The sequence below is a fragment of the Macrobrachium rosenbergii genome, chromosome 4, assembly GCF_040412425.1.
Source record: "Macrobrachium rosenbergii isolate ZJJX-2024 chromosome 4, ASM4041242v1, whole genome shotgun sequence".
NCBI lineage: Eukaryota > Metazoa > Arthropoda > Malacostraca > Decapoda > Palaemonidae > Macrobrachium > Macrobrachium rosenbergii.
Window position 1 is genome coordinate 23,723 of NC_089744.1, and position 24,966 is coordinate 48,688.

The window sequence follows — 24,966 nt, forward strand, 5'->3', positions numbered from 1 at the left end:
ATTTATAAAATGTTAAACCTTATCATTAACCAAAACAAGAAAATAAATCATATTCCTTGTCAATTAAGTTTTACACACTTATGAAAAATTGATAGCGACATATATCCCTTGGTACATTTCCCTCTACTAAAGCCATCCACAAAAAATCAGAATTATTAGTCCATAAAACAACATGCACTTTCACAAAGATGAAAACTGATGAATAATGGGATCTATTCATTTCAAAATGTGGTGTCAGTGGGAAATTTTCAAGAATTCATGAATACTCTGAACAGAAACCAGCTGAAGCACTTAAATTCTTCCTGTGTTTTATAGAAACCGTGATGAGGGAACTGCGGTGCTGTTGTTGTCACATATTCTTCTTTCAGGGAATTGCAAATTATTTTAGGGGATTAAACTTTCGTGTCTCCATGTACTATAAAAGTTGTCATTTATTATGATAAGCACTTAAATAAGTTATTATAAGTGAGTAAACGATCAAAGTCATTTTCTAATCTTTTAGTGTACAATTGATGCAAAGCATCGTTTAAATCAGTGTACCTTATACTGGTCCAACGGTAATGGATAACTGAACACTTAACAAGGAGTGCTCAGTTGAAATCACTTAAGGCACAGTAGCCATAATCCCTCTTTAACGTAAATAATTTCTGCCAAATAATTCGGCTAAGGTTGGTATTTTACACACACACACACACACACACACACACATATATATATATATATATATATATATATATATATATATATATATATATATATATATATATACATACACATATATATACGTATATATATATCAACACCAGTCCAACGTATTTAGCTGAAATTATTTACGATATAATGGGTTTATGACAAATGCGCATTAGGTTATCAAATCCTTTTTTCACGTAGAGGCCGTTAACCTACAAATTTATTTTCCAAATTTTTCTAAATGTTACGACTGATTCATAGATAGAACTATCCCCTTGCTGTCCAGATTGTGTGAAATTTGGCACAAATGTACAACACACATTATTCTAGCTGGCTTTGCCATTAATATGAATTTGTCATATATATAAGATTTGCCAAAAAAATAGAAACAAATTTTTGAGGTGATTTAGCCGAAGTAAAAGTGAATTTCTGGATGTTTTAGAGACACACGGAAGAAAAATATTATATTCAAAATACACTTTAACTAGGTTTTTACTGAAACCCATAGAGAGAAAGAAGGCTCTTTATGACTCTCCCTCCATTTCCAGGAAAATGGTAATTGACGAGGCTGATAAACTTCTCAAATAACTTGATCACGATCAAAGCCAGTAATCACTCCAATCGTGTCTCGGTAACCCAGAAATTAGTGGCTGATGACTACCAACTACCTTCTCTCGCATCTGGTCTCAGAACGGACTTGAACTTGCTTCTGGGAAATGTTGTTGAATCATGCCACAGTCGTAGGAGAACACTGCTGCAGAATAGTGATGTAGATTTCTCCTACAAGGGTCTGACATACTTCATACTAATAGTTTTAAGATGAAATTGTGAGTCCAACACTTTACTTTCATTTCGTTATCAAAACTCGAGATGTTGCTTAAACCTTTAGCAAGTTTGCATGGCTATAAAGGCACTTATTTTTCTAAGGAATCACATCCTTCCAGAAATCAAATTAAAAAGAACAAACTCCACTTAGCCTGTATCTTTAAACTAAGGGTGTTGGTAGCGCTTTTACACGAAAGGCGATCAGAGGATTCTACCATCAAAGGCTGAGGAAAAGGAGGAACTGGGGGGTTTTGAACATTTCCTCAGACCTTCAAAGGGAGGGAAAGTTGGTGTAATCTGGGATGAAGTCTTCGTCTTCGAAAAGCACGCCGAGTTCCTTAATGAAGATGATCGCGTTAGGAACTACATTCACGGGAGGAGCAACATTCTTAAGAGAAGATTGTGCCATTGCAACTTACTAGATAAATAATGAATGGTCTTTTACAAGAAAATGTATTTTTCTCATTCTAGAATGCACTGTTTATTATAGAGATGATTTTGATACACGCATATATAATGAAATATAGTTCTTAACGCGATAAGAAATCATAATATATTAGGTACCTAATTATAAGTCCTTGATACTGCAAAGAAATTTATTCATGTATTATCCTCTCACATATAACATGCCTGTTAATCTAAGATTAGTCAACAGAACGAATAACTATATAAATATATGTAATATATATGTATGTATATATATGTGTGTGTGTCTGTTTATGTGTGTGTATGTGTGTTGTATGTATATATACTGTGTATATATATATATATATATATATATATATATATATATATATATATATATATATATATATATATGTATATATATATGTATATATATATATATATATGTATGTATATATATGTATATATATATTTGTATATAGATAATGTTTGCATATGAAAACAGTCCTATAGGTAACTAGCTATACGAATGTAGAATGTTAAAGGTATCCATTAATAACAGCTTCCTTATGAATGTATTTACTTTGCTCTCAATTGACTGAACTACGGAGAGAGAGAGAGAGAGAGAGAGAGAGAGAGAGAGAGAGAGAGAGAGAGAGGTAAGTTGGGCGGGAGAGCCATAATGGGCCTGAAGAGATGACGCATGACCACTAGTGGCATCTCTTGTGTCGTCTAATGGCCTCGACGTCATTCCCTGAGCAGTTGATTTTTCGTAGGACGACGCGACAGACCTGTCCCCCTTCAGCGGCGTTGCTTCCCCGAAAGGACTTGTCGGTATTTGCACAGTTATCGATTTCCCCTTACCAGAGCTCGTGCAGTAGATACTTCGTTGTAACGCATACGTAGGCTGCTAAGAATATTATAGTATATTTTGGAATTTCACGCTCATCCTTTCGTTAATGATTATTGGTTAATATAAAGTCACTTGAAACTAAATTAAAGAATTTGGAGAAACTATAAAAAAATCCCGGAGAAGGGGCGTTTCACATTACTGAATTGTTTGAAGCATGGAAGGCAGGATGTGCTCACGCGTAAACGCGACGTACCCTCCCGATCTCAAGGACGAGGAAGAAGAAATCTCCTATTCCGTCGACGTCATCGTCATGGTAACCTGCATCATCCTCTGCGCAGTGACCTTAGTCTCCGGGATGGCAGTGATCTGTGGCGTCCTGCTAGGAGACGGCGGTTTCAGGAGGACCATCTTTGCCAAATTCAACAGCGCTCGCATCTTGCAGTGCTCCCACGTCGCAGGCGGCATCCTGAACATCATGATCTTCACTCCTACTCTGCTCTCGGCGCTGATTCGCAATTATCAGCACGAGGTAAGATGTTGATCTCTTTCCAAACACACACACACACACACACACATATATATATATATATATATATATATATATATATATATATATATATATATATATATATATATATATATATATATATATTAATATGCTTACTTATTAAGGTGCTCAAAGAACGAGGACTCTGGTCACGATCCTTAAAAATTAAGGTATCATCAACATACCTCCTGTACAGTAAAATCTAAAGGACAATCGTCTAACCATCTTTTCTCTATAAAACACAAACGCATTTGCCAAAGATGGTCCTATACTGGACCCCATGATACTTATATATATATATATATATATATATATATATATATATATATATATATATATATATATATATATATATATATATATATATATATATATATATATATATATAAACTTTGGTACCGTGGATATACATGGAACTAATAGAAAACACACGAGCACCTTTTTCACAGAAATCAATTTCAGGCTCACATCGAGTTCGAACCCCAGCCTCTCAAATGAAAGGCCGGGGCGCCACCAACTGACCCGCATAAGTCTTAAAAAAAATTTTTAAACCTAAGTACTTCTGTACCTGACGTATTTCCAGCGAATTTTACCCAACTTCCCAACCCGCCAGTGAGTCAATTGGTAATATTTCACTCGAATTACCATTTCAGCGGGAAATAAATTTCTGACTCACATCGGGAAGTTGGGTAAAATTCGCTGGTGTGTTGCGCAGCAGCCTACCCAGAAAAAAGGTCAGGTATAGAAGTACTTTGAGGTTCCAACCTCCTCTATGACTTGTCAAGATTTTTACCTGAATGAGTCAGTTGGTAGCGTCCTGGTCTTTCATTTTGAGAGAGTGGAATTCGACCCCGATGTGAGTCATATATATATATATATATATATATATATATATATATATATATATATATATATATATATATATATATATATATATATATATATATATATATATATATATATATATATATATATATATATATATATATATATATATATATATATATATATATATATATATATATATACATACACACACACACATGAAGGTTTGTCACTAGTACACATGTGACCTTATATCCACAATTGTAAAGCCACAAATATATCTTGATATTGAATTCACCATGCCTTTTGAATACCTTACACCCAAGGAGAATAATAACTGATACGATTGCTGAAGTCGATGATCTATCACCGTATATAAACCGAAGGCCCAGGTTCGAATCAACATCTGGACAGATGTACTTATCTGTCAAATTTTCCCTTCGGTGTAAGTTAATCCCAAGGCCTAATGAATTCGATGTTAAATGATAGTTGTGTCTGAATTTGTGAATGTGTGTGTGTGTATGTAATGAAGAAATTCATATAGAATAATGAGCAAATGGTCTGAAGATAGTAAGTTGTTGAGAGAGATTAGAAAGTTTTCTTCAAATCGAAGCAAAGGGAGTGTTAAAACTTTTAGACAGGAGAGTGACTGGTTTGGCATATAAGTGGGACTGAGAAAGGGTTCGGAGATGTTCCATGGCTGTTTAGTATCCTTCTGGATGAAGTGATACAAGAAGTCGGAGGATAAGAAAGTGGGATACAAATGGAATGCGGAATGGCTGATGCTTGCACATGATGCGGTATTGGTTCAAGACAGTGAAGAGACACTACAGAAACTAGTGAAGGAGTTTGAAAGTGTTTGCAAGAAGAAAAGATTGATAGTAAATGTGAGAAAAAGACAATTTATGAAGACGTATAGCTAGGAACAGAGGAGTGTAAGCGGTTGAGTCATACAAGTAATAGAGAGTAAACATGATGGATAGTGGTAGGATGAAAGACTGATCGATCCACAGAATAAATGAAGCAAGGAAGGTGGTAGGTCGTGTGTTTTCCGCACCGGATGTTCATCCACGATTGCCAGTTGACGGAGATCAGTAGTGTGGCAACTAAATACCTATTTCTTGTCCAGGCCCGAATAGAACAAGAAAAATTACTCAAAGGAAAGAGGTGGGACTTAACGAAGAAAACCATACATTTAGCCTACCTATTAAAGAAAAAGTTAGATGTATAAATATTATACATATTACCCGACCTCTGGTATAATTTTAGAAAGAATAACGGAGACAAATCATTAACCTCTACATTTTAACAATGGAATAAAAGTCATACAAAAAGTTTTATTCTAATGAAACCATTCGGAATTGTTTCCTTTCAGAAGATGGAATGGAAAGTCATTTTGAAAAACAACACCTATTTTCTTTGTTGTCTATTATCAGTCATTCTTTACATAAATTCATAACTGTATGTCAACCCCCCCGAGTGGCCTATTACATTATCCGCTTAAAATGTCTATAACAAATCTCTAGGATCTATAAATCGTAAGAAAATTATTTAGATATGAATATTTCATCAAGTGTTCAGAATATCATTTACACCATACCTGTTCACATGTTGCCAGTTTGGGTGTGATATTTTGTTATCAGGACATGCAATACACATCTGCCAGTCAATCCATTAACCATCTGTTGGCTCTGACACGTATGTTCTACAGGCTTTGAATCTAACACTTGAGTAACTTTCAATTTGCTGATCACAAAAAAAAAAAAAAAAATATATCACGAACGCGATGAGCATATACATGATACGTCTACAAGCACAGACAAAAAATTACGAGCATACTGGACTGTCCGGGTGTTATCATTAACGAAACGAACATTAGGCAATTTATTTTATTCCAAACTCTGTCCTACAGGCATGTCATATATAATTCCGTAAGCATTTAATAAGGGGAAATCTACATAATTTACTGACATTTCGTATGGGCCAACTCGTGCGTATTTACCTCAAAGAAAGACCATCCTTAGGTTTGTTGGCCTCTTATACGAGACGCATTTAATGAGATTTCCTATAAAGAAACCTACAGAGTTACAGTAACCAATTTTCCTATTGTACATGGGTTAGCGTAGGATATTGCTTAGAGGGAATCCTACAAGAATCCTACAATCAAGCCCCTGGATGTCTGATCATTCTGTATGGGTTCACATGATTATTTTGGCACAAACATGTTATGTATTTTCGCATTTTTCTGCTTGGTAGGCCACGAACGCTAACTTCTCTGTTTTGCAGGCTTTCTCTTTGTCCGGCGGTGGTAATTTTATGGGTTTATAGTTGCTTGCTTAAAATTCTATTCTTTCGGTTTAGTCATACTCAGTTCTTCCATATTTCAGATATGCACATTCAGTCCAAAGGAACCTCGCTTGACGAGTTCATGGACGATAAAAATTAGAATGTCAATAATGTAGGAGACAAAAGACCATTCCTGTGTAGGTCTTCGAAATATATTAGTGTAAAAGAACATACTTCAATAAGAAGGGCCTTCTTGTCGTCTGCATTTGTCAGAACTTGATTCAGGCAACATCACAAAACGAAGATGTACATTTCTGCCTTAAGCAAGATTCATCGTAGGACATTCGCAGCTTGCAAGGGAATCATATTAGCCTATGATAAAACAATAAAAAAAACTTACATAATTGCACTAGAATATCTTACAAACTTAAGAAGACCCAACAACGTATCGAAATGTTTCACAACATTAAATCTCAGAAAGATGGCAGTGGGCTGACACCCCTGCTAATGGAACCGACGTGGATGGAAAAACTCTCCTTTCCTTGTTACGAGGCGTTGTCTGCGTGATAGCCTTTGTCTTTGCAGCGATTCCTGATGGCTGAATGCGTTGGTTTTGGCCAGGTAATTACTTGCTCCATTTGAAAGACCAAACACTGTTCAAACGCGGCCGATAGTGTCAGAAAACCGAACGTAGTGGCTGCGTAGGACGATGAAACTTGAGCAGATTCCTCTGCTTTAAAATGAATCAGTCAACTGACGTCGTTTTTAGACTCGTCGACAGGAGTCAGTTCGAAAATAAATTCGGGGGTTTTGGGTGAAATATTCACGTCAGGCGATCTTCATCTATTGTAAATAGCTTCGAATGAAGATTCGAGATCAAAATTATTAAGCTTAGCCTTAATTAGAGTTAAATTTTGTGGTAATAATTGAACTCGCTTTCTTTTGTGGTGTTGCTGGCAAAAATTATAGAAAAGTTATGAACTACTCTGCAGTAACGCGTATTTTGAACACAAGAGAAACAAATAATGAATTAATGAATGAGATCGTTACTTAAATACTTAAATACGTCTAAGCATAACGTCTCATCCTCATCGTTGCAACATCAACACAAAAGTCATGGCATAACCTACTTCACTTTGAGTTCTGTGATGCGTTAAGTGCAGTGTTGTTAAACTGTGTTCAAGACAGCGTGCCACGTTACCCAGAGGTACCACAGATGTCTTACTAGTATTTTCCTGTCTTCTTTTATCTTAAATATATTACAAATACCTTGGGAAGTAGTAGTGGAATACGCAATTATTTCACACGGAGGCAAGATAGCTACCGAGGGGTAAAATGTAGTCCGAGTTTATGAATCGAAGGATAAATGAGTTTTTCTCTTATTTTTCCTTTCACCCCGGAGTATCAAGAATAACTTTTGACCTGACATTTTGTCATAAAAATGAACCAACTTAGCAAATAATCTTATAACATTTAAATAGTGTTTACCGTCAAAGACAGCAAAACACTAACATTATTATAGTATCGACCAGCAAGCTAAGCTTCCATCCTCCCAAAGCAATGGGAAGCAGTTTGAAAATGTTCCCAAATATAGCTGCAATAAAGAAATGTATGAAAATATTTTCACCATTTGTTTCTGAGAGTCTTGAAGCACATCAGATTAAAAAAAAAAAAGAATCAGCACTATTTCCCGAATTTTGTTAGAAAGAGAGAGAGAGAGAGAGAGAGAGAGAGAGAGAGAGAGAGAGAGAGAGAGAGAGAGGATATTTTATTCCATCATTGTCAGGTTTTCCGAATTCATTCTCAATGAAGGGAAAGAAATTTATTGAAAGGCGTAATATTTAGTTCAAATTAAAAATAAGTCATACAGACCAAATTTTCAGTGCCCACGAGCATTAACACCTGCCCACCTATTCCCCATCGCCCAACAACGCCCCCCTCCCCCCGCCCCAACAAAAAAAAAAAAAAAAAAATGGAAAGTCTTCATCAGCTGAGGAGGAACTGAGGGCAAGTCATTCCAGTGTTGCACTAATTATTACAAGGGCCTACCAGTCACGCCAGGGCCAAATGCCTTACTAAAACCGTTACGGAGAAAAATGAATTTCTGTTGGTTGTGTTTTATGAGTAAGTGATGTGTTTTCCTTTGAACGGTTCGTTAAGATATATTTCATTTCGGAGTTTCAGGCACTTTAGTGTTTATGGCAATTTTTAATTATGGAGCTGGTACCTTACCATATCTTTTAAAGTTATAATTATTTTGTTTGCCTTGGCTGAATGGCTTTGGCCCTTTTAAATCATTTTTGCTATCTTGATTCTGTTACCATATAATTTAGGTAATCTGGTTAGTTTTTTTTTTTTTTTTTTTGCGTGAATTTTCTGTCTGCTAGGTTTTTCCATTAAAAATTTTCCAGAGTCCAAAACGGAATGGAAATGGATATCAAGACACTGAAGGAAAACATAAAAGCAAAATCAAGCAAACAATGACACTTTTTTTTAAACATTTCATTTTTCCTGTATGATTATCATTGTTGATAACTGTACCTGTAACACCAATACATAATTTTGAAAGCAGCCCTAACTATAGAAGAATGACGATGGCGTGTAGAAAATTATGACATACATGTTTATATATATACACATATAATATAGATATATGTGTGTATAATATATATATATATATATACATATATATGTGTGTGTATACATAAATATGTGTGTACAGTTGCTAAGGCTACAGTCGTTGCTGCTTAAATGTACATTAAATTCTAAGCTTCGTATATAGGAAACAAACTAAAACTATTTATAACCAAAAATGTAATAGCTATCGTAATCAAGAATAATTTCCTACTCGCAAACCTCTCCAGTAGCATATCATTATGTTCTATAAATAGACAGACGCTCTTGTTGGTATAGAGTTAACTGGCTTCTAAAACCTGTGGTCACAGGCAGTGGTGTCAGCAGATCAGAAACTAGGAAGGCCCTATTTGGGTAATAGATTTTGTGTGGAGAGAGAGAGAGAGAGAGAGAGAGAGAGAGAGAGAGAGAGAGAGAGAGAGAGAGAGAGAGAGAGAGAGAGAGAGAGAGAGAGAGAGAGAGAGAGAGAGAGAGTGTATTCGCTTGTGACCTTGCCACCATTTTTGTGTCTTTTCAACTTCCTTAAATCATATTTTGGAGTTGCTCATATGTCTAATTTTCTTGCTTTCCCACCTTTATACTGTGCATGTTGTCAATACATTATTTTCGGCTACAATTACGTCATTCACCAAGCTTTCGGGTTTTCCGTTCCAGTTTTCCCTTCACTTCTCTTTCGTGCTGCACATGTTATAGTTGAACAATTACAGCGCACGGTTTTGAAAATACGGTATTCATGGTCAACTCCCTTTATTTCTGTTGAGATCTGACTCCTCAACGGATCTATTGTATAAAAAAATTGCAAAATATAAAAAATTGATTCAAAGATAGCCCATATCCGTTCTCTTCCTGCTACCTTTTGGAAGTCCTCAAAACAAAACTAAATAGGCCTATTTGATACTTTCTATAACATATGTACTTTACCAACGAACCTCTTTGTGTCAAATTTCTCCTGTATAGATACACGTGTTTTTCGCGTATTCCAGGACCTTCTGTTTTGTGTCTCTGTCATTATAAGTAAAAAATGTTTTGCATCAACCTAGAGACAATATACAACACTGCCGCGAAGTCTTGTCAGGTTCGTGGGACTTTCATTGCTTAAATTCTGTTGTTCGCGAAGTAACAGAAAGCAATATTTAGATACGATTTAGAATTGTATGGAACTTTAATAAGCGTTCAGCACAGTTTTATGCAAATACTTTATTTGGTAATCTCGTTGCCTATTTTGAGATCCACTGGTATTTTTCACCTGTACTAAAATTTATAAAAAAAAAAATGCAAAACGACCAGATGCTACTTAGTCCCTTGAAGTTTAAATCACAGAAATAAATTGCTATCCTGTGTCATTTGACTATGGAAAATGATGGTCAGATTCAGAAACCAATTCCATACGCTTCTCCGGAGATGAAATTTAAGATCATTTTTTCCAATTAACTCGGCGTCACCGAGCCACTCAAAAAGGTAGACGGCTGAAAGTTCCCTTGGAATAACAGAACCATTCACCAGCAGAATGGGAACAGAAGAATATAAGAAAATTAGAAACTAGGTAGGCGAAACGAAGCAAGGACTAGCGAACGGCTTTAAAAAAAAATATGTAGTAACAAGAAACTTCCCGCTGGCTTTACGAGGAATCCATTTCTAAAACTGTGCCCTTCATTCTTTCCTTTTCACTGGGTTCCTTGGGGCGTTTTCAAATTTATATGCAAGGGTCAATTTTGATGATCAATGGAACTCACTCGGAATCCCTCGTCTGAGTTTAGTGCTTTGGATGCTTCTACTGCGTTTTGGGAGCGGTGATCTCGAGTATTACGTCTAACAAGTTGCTAGTTATCCAAGTAGTCACTCATCTGTTTCGTTAACACGACAATGCAATCAAATTCTTTAAGAAAGTGTTAATTTTTAGCAAACAAAACCGTTAAAAAAAAAATTCATGCTCAACACAGTGGTCGCGTCAATAAAATCGAACGAAGTAAATTTTGTAGATGTGGAGGAGTGGGGCTATTTATTCGCTGTACGCTATTCAGGGTGCTTGTATCTCAGACCTCTTTGACGGGTGTAGCGGCTGTAGAACGTTCCTGTAGCCGGGAGGGGAGAGCGATTCTATAGGTCATACAAGGTCTTGCTTATGAGGGTGTTGACTTTAATTTGGTCTTATTCATAAGTTAAACCCCGAAAGGAAAACGAGTGATTGGTGTGCACTGTGAAATGTGGATCACATTACCAATATCTGTATGTATACTGGGGTGTGTGTGTGTGTGTGTGTGTGTGTGTGTGTGTGTGTGTGTGTGTGTGTGTGTGTATAATTATCAAAAGAGTAATTTTCATCAAAAATTGAGAAATAGAAGCAATAGCCAACAGGAGCCTTGCGCGAATGATTAACCAAATTCTACATTTCAGAGACGTGATTAATATTTTCTCCTGTTTCCATAAATGTACAACTATATTATGGGTTTGTGTACAATTAGTACCCTGCCTTTAACAATGTAATTAACTTCGTTACCCAGTAACTGATGCAATCAGAATTGTTTATTATCTCATAAAATTATTATAGTTCAACATAGAATGGGATGATTATTTTAAGAAAACATTGCAAGTAGAAAATTTATCACTAATTCACACGCCGATGCAAATCCCTTTCAGGACGTTGATGATTCAGCCACATTGGAATCAAAAGTATTGTATGATTTATGCCAAAATATATAGCTCGATTCTCAGTTGTAGAAACAACTTGCTGTGGTACAAGTTACTTTAGGTTAGGCAATCCCCAAAACAGAATGACCAATGTCAGAAACTCGTATCTTATTGGGCCAGTAGCTCTGAGGATTATTTAAAGCGTCAGTATAACGGTAATTAATTATTCTTCCTATTAAAATAACTCGGTGAATCCCGAAGTCAATTAATAAGACTTCATAACGGAAGAAAGTTCCACTACCTTTCATTCACCATCGATCACGGCTGCCAACTCCTGAGCACATGAACCGCCCTCTTCTCTCCAATATGACGAGGAGGACTACCCCAATGACTTTATCATTTCCCTCCTCATTCAATTTGCCCAGGGATAAGACATCGATTTTACGCGCTTTTGGAGGAGGAATCTTGACGAAAACTTTTTCGAAAGGTTTTTTATTCTTGTTTCTTGTCGTCCCTTGCTATGCTTTTCTAGCGCAGCCATCATTGTACATTTATTTGGTAAATGGTGTGTGCTATCTTAGTACAAGTATATATATATATATATATATATATATATATATATATATATATATATATATATATATATATATATATATATATATTATTAAAGGACATTTGTAGCTTTATGTTTGTGTATAGACATATATACTGTATGTATATATATATATACTGTATGTATATATATATATATATATATATATATATATATATATATATATATATATATATATATATATACATGCACTATTTCTGGGTAAGTTTATCACTACAAACCTATATACAACCAAGATACGATCGAAGAAACTTCCACCACACGTGGTAGGGGTCGTACCTTCACACAGAGGTTCCAGCGAGATACCACTAATAAGCCATTCTACCAAGACACATAAAATCCAGTTCACCTCATGCATAGATATATCAGTTAATCTAACTGAAGTGACTAGACCCGCCTGGACCATCACTTCATAGCGTTTAGCAGTTATTGCTTTTTATGACGTTTAGCAGTTATTGTTTTTTTATAGCGTTTACCAGTTAGTTTTTTTTATAGTGTTTAGTAGTTATCACTTTTTTATTTATAGCGTCTAGCAGTTATTGCTTTATAGGCTTGTCTCCTTCCTGTAGTTTCAAGAGTACGTTGTCTAGGCTAATGTGTAGTCGATGTTGTTTTTGCAACACTTCAGATCAGTTCCGGGCGATATTGATTCCTCCTTAACTTTTTTTTTTATGAATAATAGGAATTATCAGTATGCACTGTTTTTCGCTAAGGAAACATTTTCTTCATTGCTTGCTTAAAACCATCCAAATTCCTTGCAGAGCAAATTCATGCATATTCCTCCTAATAACAAGTATTTTTCCGACAAGATGCATTATGAAAAATGCAAAACTGTGCTTGCAAGTCCTCCAGTTTGCCCTCTCTCAACCCACTTCAACACACGGGCTGTGTTGGCGATGGTTAAGAGTCGGGAGATTGATGTTTATATTGACCTAGACCGATAAAATGTCGTCGTCATTGCCATAAGCTAATCTGTTGATTGTCAGCTGATAATGCCGACGAGATAGCCTCGGTCCTGAGTTAGAGAAGCCTTCATCCGATTAGACTCATTACGCTCCTGGGAAAACAGTCCAAGAGTCAAGTCGTTAATGAATTTCAAATAAAAGAGAGGTTCTGAGGGTGAATTTCCCTCAACCCTCAAAAAGCTCTTTCATCTCTGACCATTGTTTCAGTTTTTAGTCAACAGCGTGATTCTCACAGCAGGCAAATTTTAACTGTAAATCACATTTCAATCGTCTCTCTCTTACTGGACTTCCTTTTCCTTTCTCCCGTTCCATGTTTCCAAACTGGGCCGCTCAAGATCGAAGAGACGTCTCTAACCTTCACCATTTTTCTCTTTCAGGACCCTGTCGACTGGGTATGCAACCTTGGATGGCTTTCGGGAACTTGGGGTTGGAGTGTGCAGCTTTTGGGCACGATTTTGATCAATTACGAGAGATATGCTGCGGTTACCTCGCCCATCACAGGCCAAGTCACTACTAGTACAAGTTTGATTTTGGCAGGTATGTTTTCGTTTGTCGAGTATCCCACTTGCAGTTCCTTTACTTGAAATGACAAGCAAATGAGCGACTTTCAGTAGGAAACTCGTGTACAATCACGGGTACTCCTAAGAGAAGTGTAGTGATACCAGGGAATTAAAAAGGTTCATTGAAACTCAAAGAATAGAACTGACGTACAAGTCAATGAAGTAAAATTACCTGATAATTTTATTCTTGATTTTATGCACAAGTTAAAATTCCTCTCCCATTCCACTGTTCGTCCAAATTATAAAATACTAGAAAAAATCAGTTTGTTTATGACAGTGATCAATTTTGTAGTTTGCAGTAAGTAATGTGTACGGAAAATGATTTATCCTAAAGGGTGTATGATTATCTTTGAGTATTTTTTATACCAGTGTAGTAGTTTAGCGAACCCTACGCCACTAGCATTAAGTGAACTCTATCATATCGAGAGAAATGCTGAAAATCAATTGTGAAGCCAAATATACTTCTCTCACTCATCTCACGTCACTTTGAAACGCTCTACAACGGTGATAGATTTTTTTTTTTTTTTAATTACTCTGGTAGGAGTATATTAAAGTTTTTCTGTATTATAGTTGCTCAAGAAGCAGTCGATCTAACGCATCTGTCACCTTGTCACGACTCAAAAGACACTCCAGATATGGAAAAACTATACCTGTAGAGGCAGCTAACGAAACCGGGACGTTCCACTCACCGGATTTCACTTCTTTTCAGGCATTTCGTGGATCTGCGGAGGGGCCTTGGCTGTGATGGTAACCGGAGGCTTCAAAGAATCGCCTTTGATCCTCATTTGCACCTGCAGATCTGAACACGACTATTTGGAACCTTTTCTTTACGTTCTGCTTCCTCTTGGTTTGCTTACGTTTATTGCTACAGGTGAGGACGTGTACGCATGCGTCAGAAATCCTCAACAGTGACCCACCTGAAAATAGCTCTGCATGATTAATTTTCTTCTTAGAGTATTTATCTAGACTTAATGAACATATCAAAAGGTAGGGTCCCAACATTATCAAACAGTCGACACTGAATTTTCGAATATATATGCATGCCATGACTTAGATGGAATATTTTTAGGATTAATCTTGACTCAGAGGTTAAATTATAGCTACTATTTTTCTAATACATACGAGAATTTTTACCTAACTGAGAATGAGCCGAATGGAAATGTGTATAATCCATCTACTGGAATGTTATGAGGATATTGTAGGCATATGGATTTTGTGCATACAAGATCTTTGGATGTTTACACCACACTGAGAGACTGACTGGACATGGTAGTTACACAATGGGAAAGTTGGGAGAGAGATTCACTGATTCGAATAACAATGTAACTCTTCAAGTACTTAAAAATCACTTTAAAATTTTTTAGTAACTACATTTTGACTACCTCATTTGCCAAAAAAAAAAAAAAATACTTCACAGAGTAAAGATTTTTGGAGACCTTCACTCAATCGCTTTCATAAACTACACAACCAGGTTGCTTCTGGATAGCGATAATAGTGACAGCCAAGCGTCAAGGTCGCGTGACAGCCACACAAGACTGCGCCCTGGAGAACGAGAGTAGCGTCGGCAGCTGTGCCCGCCCGAGATGTCCCTGTCACAGCGAAATTGAGCTTGTTACCATTGCCAGGAGCGCCTCGCCTTTCTGTCCACGATGCGCTACAAAAGGCTGGTGGGCAACGTCGCCTAAGCCACAGAATCGTACGCAGGTAACAGGGAGGTAGTTTTATAGTCCTATTTCCTTGCCCCAAGCAAACCTTGCATGCAGATATGTCTGGGGACAGTTCTGTTACTGAATAACTTTCAAGGCGTCTGCGCATTTCGTTAAACTCCTTAAGAATGTCGAGCAGTTATCCGTTTTCGAATTAATAGGATTTTGTTACACTACGATTTTCATATCGTATCTTTAATAGCAAATATTTACCATTTTTTAGAATACTTTCCCTTTACTGCGACCAGGAAAGATGTGTGCATCAATTTATCGTTTTATAGCCGAGTTTATGCAAGCACATTACACACACACACACACACACACACACACACACACACATATATATATATATATATATATATATATATATATATATATATATATATATATATATATATATATATATATATATATATATACATACATACATACATACATATGTATATATATAAATATATGTGTATGTATATATATATATATATGTGTGTGTGTGTGTGTGTGTGTGTATACATCATGTCATTGTTGTCCTGTGCTGAATGTGCAAGGCTTTGCTCTTCTTTGATATACATGCAACCTCGTGCGTTGACTTTTTATAGGCTTTATCATCCCTTGTTATACATTTATCATAGGCTTAATTGTCTTTTGATATATCTTAAAGTATATATTTCTTTATTAGTAACGGGCTTAAATGTCCCTTTTTTATGTGTTATGTATATTTCCTTTCAAGAGTTACAAGCTATATTATCTTTTTTATATGCACAAATATCTTTTGATTTACCTATGACAGGGTTTATTGTCCTATGTTATTCTGTTGGGTTTTTTTTATTTTACTTTACAAATGACAGACTTCAGTGTCTTTTGTTAGAAAAGTTTTTTGTTAGACAAGGTTAAACGTGCAAGTATACTTGAACCATCAGAGACAAGATTGATTGTCTTTGGTTATACTTGAAACAATAATGAACATCCTTTACGTATGACAGACTTTGCTGTCCTTTATTAATACTTCCAAGAATATTTTCCTTTTTGATGTGACAGACTTTTTTTTGTCCTTTATTGTATTTGCAAGAACATTTTGCTTTTTTGATGTGGCACTTTTTTTTTTCATTTATTATGCTTGCAAGAACATTTTACTTTTTGATGTGACAGACTTTTTTTTTACTTGCAAGAACATTTTACTTTTTTGATGTGACAAACTTTTCCGTCCTTTATCATACTTGCAAGAACATTTTACTTTTATGATGTGACAGACTTTTTTTGTCCTTTGTTACACATGCTAGTACATATTTCTCTTCATGTGACAGGCTCTATTGTCCTCAGTTGGTCAGTGGACGGTTCCCCTAGTGATGGGGGTTTCGAACATGAACTCCTCGCACGAGAAGACAAACCCTCCTCCGTCTTCTGAACACCATCTGTCCATCGCTTACACAGGAGAGATGTCGACTTCTCCCTGCCCGTCCCCAGGACCAAATTCTGTGGGAAACCACGAGGACACTTTCACCTTAGGGGGTATCTACATCGGCTCCCTGGAGTCTCACATCAGGGTAAGGATGTACTTGTCTTAACCTTTTTTCCCCCTTTGGGCGAATGTCACCTGAGGTTAAAATTATCTCTCTTTTTTTTTTCTCTGTATCTTCTCTTGAAAACCGAATGCTTTCTTAACAGCACAATTAACACCTGAAGGTCATAAAATTAAAATTTGTTTTAGCCTGCGTGCTTGTCAATCACTCACGCTTTGCCAAAAGCATGATTAGGCCCTGTTTTCATTTGCATAGCTTGACAAGATCAATAAAAAAAATATGGCGAGACTGTTTTTGCATTCTTCAGTCATTTCATATCAGTACCGATCACCCATTAAGATGAACCTTGTGCTTCACAAATCAAAGTATTCTACTTGTATTTTTTTCTTCTTCTTCTTCTTCTTCTTATCAGACGCACCAAGCTTTCTGCAGCGGACTCAATATCCGTAGCCAAGGATCCCAGACTGGTGAGACGGAAGCGAGTCCACCTGTCATTGAATGGCGATTGAATACTTCCCACTCCTCTGAAAAATTGAAAAAGCCCTCGCTGACTGATGCAGAAGTCCAGTGCAATCCCAAGGATTTGGTTGATGCGTCTCAGGATCAGCGGGCAGTAAGCTACATGTTGCAGCTGGCGGGAGAAGTCTGCGTCAGAGACGCAAGAACTCGACTGGCAGGTCGGACACATCTTGAATATGCGCGGACATTGCCCGTCTTCTTGCTGACTCTCTGCCAGGCCTTCTTGTGGCTCCCGGTCGCGATAACCGTCCTCGTCGTTAGGTTCAAGGGCTATTCTCTAGGAGGGTGGGAGGCCATCATTATCACCGTATGTATAGCAAACCTTTCCCCGGCGTTTGCTCCGCTCCTATATTTTACGGCAGCTAGATGCTCAACAGCATTTTGAAGGCATCCGATGTATTCGTTTTATAAATGATTCAGGTTCTTCTCATCACAGACTGCATCTAGTTTCTCAGTTTCGAAGGTGAACATGGAAGAATGGAAGATTCATTTCAGTCCTTTGAGAATAAGAAAAACAATCAGTGCTATATATTTCAACTGCAAATAGCTATTGTTTCTCCCAAGAAAAATAAGTTGGTCGTTTGTTTTCAAAACATTTTCACCCATGAGCGTTTAAATTATTGATTGGGAAATATATTCAAAAACTACAGCCTAATAAAGACTCTTTCTAAGCTGAATTCGCAGTGAAATGAAAACGAAAATGAAATATAACGATTAATTATCAGGAAAAAGCATACCGCTAGGTGTACTGTGATTGCATAAAACCAATGCACTAATAATTTCTTGGCTTATAATCACTATAAATATGCCAAATAAATTTCCACTTAAGAATTTTAGTCAGTAAAAATTCTAATAAAGAATGAAAGAAACATTCAAGATAGGAAATATTACAAATAAAATGAGACTGCAAAAGAGGGAGGCCTCCACACAAGAGTAAATTTTGACCAATTTCAGAACACAGTTTGACTTTTATATCGATAGAGCTAGTCATCATTTTTTTAATAATTTTTAGACAATGATAACATGAATATTTACAAGAAAATACACTGAATTTATGAGAACAAAATAAGCTAATGATTGATGGTAACTTTTTGCACAGTTCAGATTACCACTAAGCTTATCTTAGCTCGCATCAACACAAACAAGGAGCAGAAAATCTTCGTCTGCAAGGAATGCTGGGTTTCTTCTTGTTTGCAACTTTCACTTGTGATCCCAAGATGGACCAGTACTAAATGCGCAAATTAGTTCATATTTTTCATTAATCAAAGCAACTTTAATTCATTAGTCATGAATCAGTAGTTTATGTGTTCATCATTGCATTTCCTTCTTAAGACCCATAGTATCTTTCTTGTGCCAAAAATAGTCATTGCTTAGGAATTTAATGAATGTCCTACTGTAGTGTATGTTACCACTGTATGTTACTTAAACTTGAGATATGCGTTATACTCGTGCCTTTATCCAAAGGACGATACTTAATCTTGAATAGAATCGCCACAGAACAATTCTCCAGTGATATCGCTTCATTTTTAACAGCCAGTTTATCATATTACTCATTTTTTTATATTACATAAATTGATATGCCAGACTTTGTTCTTTAAATGAGTAACCAGAAGATGTTGAATCTTAAAAGAATATAGGTGAAATATTTCATAAACAAGAGCACATACGAAGACATATATTGAAACAAACAGCTGGACCAAATAAGAAAATCTGCAAAATTATACCTTAGAATTCCACAGATAAAGTAATCCTCAAAAATTCCTGTTGCGACATAGAACTGTTATATCGAAATATCATGTGAAATATAAAAATTAATAATGCGATGTATTGTTCACTCAAGACATCCTGTTTTGTCTGAAAATAAAGAAAGAACATTATTTCCCTTGTTTCATTCCAGTTTTTATTAATTTCTTGCTGATAAAGCCCATTGGAAGCTGTGAGAGTTTTCAAAGAGTTCTTTCATTCTTTCGTTGTTAAAAATTTTGTTGAAGGTTCTTAGATCCGGGTATTACTGAGGTGACTGTCCCTTTTATCCAAATAGTACCGTGCTGTCTGTCACTTTTATCCGGGTATTACTGTGGTGACTGTCCCAGTTATCCACGTATTACTGTGATGGCTGGCCCAGTATCCAGGTATTACTGTTCTGAACGTCCCTTTTATCTACTGTAGGTGGTATTACTTTGGTGATTGTCCCATTTATCCAGGTATTACTGTACTGTCTGTCCCTTTTATCCAAGGGTTACTGTGCTGACTGTCCCTTTTATCCAGGTATTACTATGGCGACTGTCCACTTTATCCAGGTATTAATGAAGTGACTGTCTAAACCTTGATACAGAATTATTAATCACAGGAAACAAAAGCATTTTCAATAATATATTTCTATGGTATGGAGTACATGAAATGAGGTATGATAAGCCCGTGGAGATTATTTACACATAAAATAAGGTATGATAAACCCCAGAGAGTTTATTTACCACAAGTTACAAAGGGAAGGGGGTACAAGTTTGAAACCTCCCCTGTTATGTAAGTTGGGTCAAATGATGGCCATGTGCAAAATTTTGTCTAGTTCTGTCAAGCGGTTCAGATTTCTATAGCGCACTAACATACAAACATACAAACATTCACCTTTATATGTAAGATTAAGGGGAAAAATTTTAATGGATGGATGTGATATACGAAAGTAGTGTACGATATATGTCCCATGATATATATATATATATATATATATATATATATATATATATATATATATATATGTGTGTGTGTGTGTGTGTGTGTGTGTGTGTGTGTGTGTGTGTGTGTGTGTGAGAGAGGTGCAAAATAATGAGCAGGAAGACAAGTACTGCTAGTTTATTCATGAAGCGAGCCTCTTATAAAGCGGGATGCAGATGTCTGCGTACTTCACAGAGACAGCGGGTACGAAGATTTACAGGTGACCTGAGGTCAAACTAATTCTTTACAAAATCAGGACAGGTTCATACAGAAAACATAGTGATCAACAATGTCTGACACACAACATAAATAATTCGTCACTTGTACATAAAGCGTGAATGTTTAGAAAGACAATAAATATACAGTTTATAATTATGGTGATAAACGTATATTCTGATCGACCCCGGTCGATGTGAAGGACCGCAGAAAACGGGAAGTTCTCTATAGAGAACGCGTTGAGCGGGGACTTTACATATAGCAATTTATACCTCTCTTGATAGCCTCGTGCTAGCTTCACTGAGAATTCGTCGTTTCTCAAAACATTCAATGGTTCGAGTCCACCTGATGACTGATCGGCTATCACTTATAAATTCCCTTTCAGCGTTTATTCCAAGGTTAAGCGAATTTGATATTGAACGACATTTGTATCTTAATGATTATGAATATAAAAATATCACGGTGACTGTGAAAAAATTTCATATAAAATATTATATATATATATATATATATATATATATATATATATATATATCATGGGAAATATAGCGTACACTACTTTCGCATAGCCTATCACATCCCTCCATTAAAAAAGTTTTCCGTTCAATTATCAGCAAGAAAATACCCTATGACCACTCAAACCATAGACTACTCATGCATAGCTATCATATATGTGACTTTCTATTGTTAAAAACAACAGAATTATGAGTGTTTACTTACAATATTTCCTCGAGTAATATCGTGCGTTCTGAATTAAGGAAGTGCTATGTTTGTCAAGAAAGGCGGAAATACAGGTCTTCTAGTTTTCGTCCGGGATACAGAATTTCCTTTCATGATCGATACTAGCATATTTTCTGCATTCTCTGAATGTCATAGAAATAACTATGCTTCTGATTAGCGTCCCCGATTAACTAGTTGCTAAAAGAATTCTTAGTTTATCATTTCGTTAGATTGTTTTCATGTTGCTCATGAATCGTGTCGCAAGATTCCATGCTTATATCTAAGTCATTATATCGCATTTATTACGTAATTTAGTGTATTTTTTTATATTTCTAAGGACTTTGCCGCAATTTTCAGTATACGTAACTCCATGGTCCACAGGGCGAGCTTCTCAAAATATATCAATTTTAAACTGTGCTGATTACGGGTAGAAGAAGAAGATAAAGTTGGCTAACGCGAAGTTGTCATGGGAAGGATTTGGGGGTTCCCCGCTCACCTGGTTGTCTTCATGGCTTCCGTGACGGTTTTATCCTGAAGTAGATCCTGATTTGATACGAAGAACGAGTTCGCCTAAATTCCAGTGAGTTAACCCAATTTCAAGTCCATGGAACGATTTTAAGTGGCTGACGGTTGTCATGGGGTACCGCAGGGTCTGGGTCCATAACTGTTTAGTAAACCATGTTAAGTGACCTAGCCTATATCCAAGTAAGGTGTTGACCACTCAGTTTTAATTTAACCACCAGTTTTTACTCCTAATGTTTTGTTGTTAATTACTTAGGAAGAAGTGCCAAGATAGAATTGGCTTTGTCCACTAGTATAACCATTCATTGGTTACCTGAGATTAGGCTAATTTTACTTAGTGATATTGAGTTAGCCATTTAGCAAAATGCCAAGAGTAAAAGTGATGGGTACCAGCTGAGAATTGGCGGACGGATAAAAAAGATGCGCGCAACCAGACGAAACCGACCTAACCGGTTTGTCTACCCCCGCACCTAGGTCGCCAAAACTAACGAAACCATTCAAATTATCTTATTTTAATAATTATGTTGGGTTTTAGGGTGGTTAAGGTTTATTTATTAGCCTTAATTAATTCGAAAAGCTTTAAAGGCATCCCGCTGTGAAATCGCCAAGTGGGCCACTTGTAATTAGGCCAGCATTTTGATACAAAACGCCTAAATCCATAAGGGTCACTGGATTCTTAGTCTCAGTGAACCGGAAGACACAAAAGTAGCATGTTATTTGAACCGGTTAGGTCCATTTTGGCGGAGGATCTCGCCTGAGATTAAACTTCTACCCTAATTCCCCACTGAAATCGTGTACTACCGCCTACTTTCCAAAATGTTTAGACAGTTACTGATAAAGCAGAACTGTAGTATAACTCTGCACGGCTTATTACCTTGGAAATTGAGTTTTTCTATAGTATTTTGGTTGTTTATCAAGATTTCACCATTATTTTTAGAGGCCAACTGTAATTAACCTTTAATTAACCTCAGAACTGATATGGTGATGTATGCTGGCCACCCTGGAATGCTATCGTGCATGGGTAGTGTTATAGGGAAACTTTTGGTAAAAAGTGGAGTTTACTTCACCTGGGGCCACCCCCCAGCTAAGTAACATGGCCTAATCTCTCTGTACAAGATGGCGAAGGTTTTCCTTCTGTGGGCGGAAGAGAACAAAGTCTCTCTTGTCACCCAGTTCATTCAAGGGAGAATGAATGTGGTTGCAGATGAATTAAGCTGCCTCAAACAGGTCCTCCCAACTGAATGGACCTTAAGCCCAATAGTCTGCGACAACCTGTGGAAACTGTGGGGCAAACCCACAGTGGATCTTTTCGCAACGTCCAGAAACCATCATCCTCCCCTCTTTTGCTCTCCGGTCCTGGATCCTCAAGCATGAAGCACGGACGCCATGCTTTTGGACTGGACAGACTCAGATGTGTACGCTTTTCCCCCTTTAGGAATGATCAGGGAAGTAATCAACAAGCCGTCGATGCATCAGAACACCTCCATGACCCTTTTAGCCCAATTTTGGCCGAACAAGGAATGGTTTCCGGACTTGATTCGACTCATGGTAGACTACCCAAGACTTCTTCCACAAAAACGGTCTCTGCTCAGACAACCCCACTTTCTCAGATTCCACTAAGGGTTATCCGCTCTATCCCTGACAGGCTTTAGGCTGTCAAGCTCCATGTCAGAGCAAAAGAGTTTTCGAGACAAGCTGCTGAGGCAATTGCGAAATGCAGACGAGCTGCTTCTACAAAGCTCTGCCAATTGAAATGGACAGTCTTGAGAAGGTGAAGCCTGTGAGTACACTGTACCTGGAGTACCCACCAGTTCGTACTTTATTTTTGATAATGGTTGGGTTTTGGTTTTATTCTGTGGTGTAGGTGATAGTGTTGTCATTTTGTATTCTGGCCTTCGCCCAGGGCAAGAGCATCTTTTAAAACTTTGTCAGCATATGGTGTACTTCCTCCGCTGCAAAGTTCCCACTAATGTTGTAGCGACCCTTGGCTATACTGCCACGTCCACTACAAGTTGAGAGAAGCGTCGACCAGAAGTAGTACCTACCTGCAGCAGCCCTCTCAACGGGTAAGGAAACAACAAGCATTTATTCAGTGTTAGCAACCTTTCTATTTCAAATTCATTACTTACTGAACGCTTTGGAATAGAATATGTCCATGCTCTTTCCCACCTCCTAACAATGTGGAATCAGCTATGTAATTACAAGTACTTGGTAAGTTACTTATATAAAAATTACATTTTTATGATAAAATAAAATTTTATATATACTTACCAACTAATTACATGATCAGAGCCTGCCCTCCTCCCCATGCATGGACATTAGAGTATAAAACGAATTGAGCTCTCCGCTGGGTTGTTTCCTCGAGTCCCGGATGATGGGCGGGACGTTATCACCTATACACTAACAATAAAAGCGCCACCGGCAAATTTTGAATTTTTAAGCTGCTGTAGGTTAGGGAACCAATAGCTGTGTGATTACTTGATAAGTATATAAAACTTTATTTAATCATAAAAATGTCATATTTGACAGCTTTGCCCTCACCCCTCTCTTCAAAGGTTTCACAAAAGATCGGGAAATGATATTTGTTTAAAACATCACATAATTTATTATTATTATTATTATTATTATTATTGATATTATTGTTATTAATATTTAATATTATTAATATTTGAAAATTAATGCTTATTATTAGGTAAATCATTTATCATACAAAACAAATAAACATATACATGTAACCATAAAAATTCTGTCATCTCAGTAAGAGAGGAGAGAAGTGGTTACATATATATGTTTATTTGTTTTATATGATAAATAGATGATTTACCTAATAATAAGTACTAATTTTCAAATATTAATAAGACAAATATCATTTCCTGATCTTTTGTGAAACCTTGAAGAGAGGGGCTAGGGCAAAGCTGTCAAATGTCAATTGTTGCCCACAGTGTGTCAAGGATTTCTCTCTCTCTCTCTCTCTCTCTCTCTCTCTCTCTCTCTCTCTCTCTCTCTCTCTCTCTCTCTCTCTCTCTCTCTCTCCTTTTTCCTTCATAAATCATGAATTTCCATCTTTTGATATCTAACATAAGAATAACTTTCTCTCTCTCTCTCTTTCTTTCTTTTGTAGTTAGCGCTCACACATTTTTACAACTTATTATTTCTCTGTACATCTTTATCTGTACAGTAGATAATTTAAGGGGAGCGCACGCTTACATAGAAATAATGCCCC

The 24,966-nt window shown here is 36.6% G+C and overlaps 1 protein-coding gene and 1 pseudogene across 1 annotated transcript; both read left to right on the forward strand.

Moving 5' to 3' along the window:
• The first annotated feature begins 2,853 nt into the window (after positions 1-2,853).
• LOC136829329 (uncharacterized) lies at positions 2,854-19,450 on the forward strand. Its single transcript, XM_067087707.1, has 6 exons — positions 2,854-3,302; positions 13,649-13,808; positions 14,541-14,702; positions 15,303-15,535; positions 16,839-17,078; positions 17,467-19,450. Exons 1-6 carry the CDS (start codon positions 2,988-2,990, stop codon positions 17,956-17,958), a joined length of 1,602 nt encoding a protein of 533 aa, XP_066943808.1. The 5' UTR covers positions 2,854-2,987; the 3' UTR covers positions 17,959-19,450.
• A 2,175-nt stretch (positions 19,451-21,625) lies between these two features.
• LOC136829331 (uncharacterized) overlaps positions 21,626-24,966 on the forward strand; it is a 40,910-nt pseudogene continuing 37,569 nt past the window's right edge.